Raw genomic sequence first — 5,375 nt, forward strand, 5'->3', positions numbered from 1 at the left:
TCAGTTTTAGGGACTCATTTAGAGAATGTGCTTAGAGCCAGGCATGGTGGTACATGCATGTAATCCCAGCAATTCCAGAAGCTGGCCAGCCTGGATAATTTACCAAGATCCTGTCGAAAAATTAAAAAATAATAAAGACTGGGATGTAACTCAGTGATGGAGTGCTCCTGGGTTCAATCCCCAGTACCAAAAATGAAACAAACAACAACAAAAAAAGCTTGGCAATGTGTTTGAAGAATGATATTCTGAATACTGCAACTAAGTGGCGTCTGAAAATATATACTCTTTTCATGATTGTCTGAAAAAAAGACGTCTCATAAGTGCATTTTAATAAAATTATTAATAGCTTTACCTAAAACAACTCACTTTTAAATAGTGGCTTCATCCAGAAATCAGAGCACAATCTGCCCCTGAAGGACCAGATGGGGGGTTGGGTAGGCAGACAGAACACAGATTTTAAAGGGAGCAAAAATGTGTACAATGTGTCTTCTCAAGTAAAGGGTCTGGACAGGCTCCTGTTTAATGGCTGCCTCCTGGATAAAATTCAAGCAGAGTGTGCAAGATATTTTCGGAAAGTAGGGCATTTTTAAAGTATTTCATAATCTCAGATGGGGGACAGCTTTTACTCCTCCTGAGGGTTTGAGAAACCGGTGATTCTCCAAAGCACCCTCACCCTAGCCTGGCAATGCCGGGAGTGGCGGTCGCTGGGCAAGACGAGGACGCAGAGCAGGGCTCACAGCCTAGAGAAGCCATTCACATTTCCGCCGCGGGGCGCAGGGTCGGGCGTGGGACCCCGCTCGACCTTGACGGGCTGCGCGACCTTGAGGCCTGCACTCGCCTCAGTTGCTCCCTCTGGGCAATGGGAGCCTCGCCCTGTTATGGAGCAGGGATCCGGCCTGCTGCCAACACGCTCCGCAGCCCTTCCCAGGCCACGCCTGGACCCTCCCTGCGGACCACGCCGCCGACCGCGCCGCAGCCACCGCGACGGAGCCCGCGGGCGGGAACTGCCTCCGCGTTCCAGGGCGCACGCGCGCCGCCTGCCCCGCCCTGCAGCGCTTGTCTTCGCCCATAGGCCAACAGCACCGCCACTCTGGCATGTTTGCGGTCACGATTGGCCATAGTTGAGGCGCGCGACCGGGCTATGGGCGGGGCCTGATTCCGCTATAAAATAAGCGGGCGTCCGGGCTCGTGCCGCTTTCAAGACGCTGCTGTCGCCTGTGGTCGTTCTCTGTCAGCCATGGTCAACCCCACCGTGTTCTTCGATATCGCCGTCGACGGCGAGCCCTTGGGCCGCGTCTCCTTCGAGGTCGGGAGGGCAGCGGCGCGCCAGGGTGGGGCCCGGGGAGCAGGGGGAGGGTGAGGTCGGTGCGGCGACCCGAGGCCTGGGCACGGGTGACCCTCTCGAGGTGTGGGCGCGGGCGGTGGCGCCATTTCCTGACGAGGGGCCATTTTGGGAGGCGGCGATGCGCGGGGAGGAGGCCAGGGCGGTGGCGGACAAAGGCGGGTGGGGCGGCCGTTGGGGGAGGGGGCCGCTCCTGCCCTCCCCCGCCGGTCCTCGGCCCCACGTGGCCGCGCCCTGCCCACCCAACGCACGTGCTCGGTCGCCTCGCTCCCGCCCATCGCGCTCGGGTTCGTGCCTGCGAGCCGTTGGCTTCCTTGCTCGGCCGGTCCAGACGGCTTCGGAACCCTGGTAGCCGCTTCCCTGGAAGCTCCACCTCTGGTCCCATCGGGGGTCACTGGTTGTCCTTCAGCCGAAGGAGGGAAGCGACCTTCCTGAGGTCTTGGCCTTTCCAGAACCAAGGCGCAACGTGCGCCTGTTCGTATTAATACAATCGTCCCATAATCCTGGATGTACTGCAAAAAATGCAGGGTTTATTAAGAGGGTATGATTGATTGTGACTTAACTGCTTCCCAGTTGGTTTAAAATAGAAAACTTAGATATAGGCCCCAACATCCCTCCGCTTCCCCCACCCGCAAGCGGAAATGGGAACACGGGCCTGGCTTTTGCTGGTGCCCGAGGACCGCCTTCCGCTGCAGTGACTGCGCGGGCGGGGAGGCGCTCGTGAGCCCCTCCCTGCCGTCCCTCTATATAACAGGCATGTTGAGACTGGCCGCGCAGCAGCCCTCTGACCAAGATGGATTACCAGTGGTTACCTCATTAGTTTTGAAGGTGTTAAATGACTACTTAGAGATCAGCTAGTAATCATATCAAAATATCTAAACAACTTGGCGTATTTATTTTACAAATACTCCATTCTGTTCCAGTAAACTCAATATAAATAGGCTTAGAGTGTAATGAAGTAAGATATGGCCTAGTGGTATTCCTTTAAGCCTCTAAGGAAAACATTGCCAGTTTAGGTTTTTAGGGCTTTATTCTAAAAATAGGATTTCCCCCAGTGCAGTCTTCCTGAAGGCAGTGGGAATTTCCTTGTTGGCTACCTTGTCCACAATGCACATAGTAGGCACTTGTTGGAAAAACGTTAGATCTTAATCAATTTTTACCCTTCTTTTATCTGTGGTCAGAGCTGATAATTGACAAGGGCCCTTGTGGAAACTTGGCAGGAGCTTAATGCTGGGCAGCAAGTTAGCATCAGGTCAGCCAGTGAGCTTAGTGGAAATGAGACAAGACCTCCTGCAGGTCTCTTAGTGAAAATAGAGGTGGAACTGCCAAAGAGGGCTTTAACTTATTAAGGTCTAAAAGGGAAGCTGTAGTAACTTAAATTTGGGCTGAGGCAGAAGGATCAAATTCGAGGTTAGCCTCAGCAACTATCAGCTGTTCTCTAAAAGTATTTGGTGTGTAGCTATACACCCCTGGGTTCAATCCTTACTGAATTCATATATTCTAGGTAAAATACTTGAAGTTAAGACATTAATACATTGCTATAAGAATATAGTTCACAAAGATCTCTAGTCCTCATGTTTTTCATATTGAAAGCAGGTGTGCTAGAAACCAGAATTTATTTTTTACCCCATTAATAGGTAAGGGACCTGGAAACCATAAAATGACTGGAATCTGTATAGCCATGTAAACAGGTTGGAGGTAATAGCATTTTCACTGCCAGCGACTAAAACATTTTACTGTTTACTTCTGATGATGCAATGGTGCTTGCTGTTCCTAAGAATAGTGTTCTTAGGTTCCAGCATGAAGTTGGGGAGGTGATATACATTTGAGAAGCCAAATATCTGTTCATAAGTAGGTGTGATATATTAAAAATTCGGAGTCACTTTTTAGGAGTCTATTTCAGTCATTACTGGTTCTAGATTTTTGGCATGTCTTTGGGTCTCATGTTTCTCAGCTCAGTCCACAAGATCTTAAGGCTGACTAGAAGCAGCTCTTATTTGGGATTCAAAGTAATTCCTGAGGAAGCATTCTCTTCCATTGAGAGAATGAGTTTATGATTCAGAAGCCCCTAAAGACCTGGGTACTGTGCAACAAAATATGTAAGCATATGTTTTTAATTAATTCATTTTCTTTTGCAGTTGTTTGCAGACAAAGTTCCAAAAACAGCAGGTTGGTTCCATTTTCTTAAGTTTAACAGTGGTATTCTGAATACAATTTGTATGAGTGTGTAAACATGTATTTTTTTTTAATAGAAAATTTTCGTGCTCTGAGTACTGGAGAGAAAGGATTTGGTTATAAGGGTTCCTGCTTTCACAGAATTATTCCAGGATTTATGTGCCAGGTATGACATAGTGATTTTATTTTATTTAGATTGTTCCTTTAAATTGGAATTGAATGTTTTAGAGTGTATTTCATCTTATGGACTGTTAGCTACCATTTTGGCTCCACTTAACCCTTATATTCAGTTTGAACTTGAGTTTTCAAGTTTGAACTTTGCAGATTAGGCATGTCTTTGGTTACTTTGCCAAAAAATGGTTTCCTATCCTGTTCACAGGGTGGTGACTTCACACGCCATAATGGCACTGGCGGCAAGTCCATCTACGGGGAGAAGTTTGATGATGAGAACTTCATCCTAAAGCATACAGGCCCTGGCATTTTGTCTATGGCAAATGCTGGGCCAAACACAAACGGTTCCCAGTTTTTCATCTGCACTGCCAAGACTGAGTGGTAAGAATGAAACACAACAAGTACAACAAAAAAACTAAATGCGTTTTTAACTCTGGGAATACTAGTTAACTTGTTTAAACCTTTTCTTTGTTTCCATCTCTAAGGTAGTGGAAGAAGGGCATGCATAGGTACAGAGTTGTCCAATGTGATACTATAAGAAATTGGGCAGAGATGGAAGTGGGAAATGCTAAGGAGTGATTGGCCAAATTATATTGTGTGCATGTTTGAATGTTACATCAGATCCCATCAATATGTGCAATTGTTAACATAAAAACAAAACTGGGTACTTAATACTTAAGCTCCACCAGAGTGCTGCTTTTGTAAAATTAGTATGTTGATAAGTTGGCCTTGTGTGTGCGAGCATGCAGGGGCCTCTTTTCAGATTGCTTCAGAGTTGTTGGTTATTGGTTACATAAATGGTCACTGGTATTAATAATTGTTGTTTATTTCCAGGTTGGATGGCAAGCATGTGGTCTTTGGGAAGGTGAAAGAGGGCATGAACATTGTGGAAGCCATGGAACGCTTTGGGTCCAGGAATGGCAAGACCAGCAAGAAGATCACCATTTCTGACTGTGGACAACTCTAATACATTTGACTTGTGTTTATCTTAACCACCAAACCATTCCTTCTGTAGCTCAGGAGAGCACCCCTCCATCCCATCTGCTCGCAATATCCCATAATCTTTGTGCTCTCGCTGCAGTTCTTTGGGTTCCATATTTTCCTTATTCCCCTCCCAAGTCTAGCTGGATTGCAGAGTTAAGTTTATGATTATGAATAAAAACTAAATGACATTTGTTTGTCCTTATTTATTTGGGTTAAAGTGCTGGTGTAGGTTTTATTTTAAGCAGCAACAGGTTACTTTTTTTTTTTTTTTAATAGTGTTATACTGGGTATTGAACCCAGGATCTCCCATGTTAGCAAGTGCCTTAACACTACATCCATAGCCCAGCAATAGGTTACTTAGATACTGAGCATATAAGAGATTATAACCAGGTTAGACCAGTGCTCCTGTAACAGCAGTGGGAAATTTCTAGTTGGTACGTTTAAAGCTTAACTTAAAACTGAGCATTTGCATTCATTGAGGGAATGTGTCAGGATTCAACCTCTAAAATGGTGGTTCCTGGAACAGTAAAACTATCAGTTTGAATGTAAAGTGATTTGTCATCCTGGGGGTTAAATCCAGGATCTCATGCATGTTAGGCAAGTGATCTTACCAGTGCTATGTATCTAGAGACCAGGCTAAGAATACCTCAACCTCTAGGGCATCACTGTTCACCTAAACTGACCTCTTTAATTGGCCTTAGCA

The 5,375-nt window shown here is 46.3% G+C and overlaps 1 protein-coding gene across 1 annotated transcript; it reads left to right on the forward strand.

Annotated features, from left to right (window-relative positions):
- The first annotated feature begins 1,178 nt into the window (after positions 1-1,178).
- On the forward strand, positions 1,179-4,860 carry Ppia (peptidylprolyl isomerase A). The gene is made up of 5 exons (XM_026399465.2): positions 1,179-1,306; positions 3,481-3,511; positions 3,595-3,683; positions 3,897-4,069; positions 4,523-4,860. The coding sequence occupies exons 1-5, from the start codon at positions 1,238-1,240 to the stop codon at positions 4,653-4,655; spliced, it is 495 nt and encodes a 164-aa protein (XP_026255250.1). The 5' UTR covers positions 1,179-1,237; the 3' UTR covers positions 4,656-4,860.
- The last annotated feature ends 515 nt before the right edge of the window (positions 4,861-5,375 follow it).

This window comes from Urocitellus parryii, chromosome 3, assembly GCF_045843805.1.
Source record: "Urocitellus parryii isolate mUroPar1 chromosome 3, mUroPar1.hap1, whole genome shotgun sequence".
In the NCBI taxonomy this organism is placed as follows: Eukaryota; Metazoa; Chordata; class Mammalia; order Rodentia; family Sciuridae; genus Urocitellus; species Urocitellus parryii.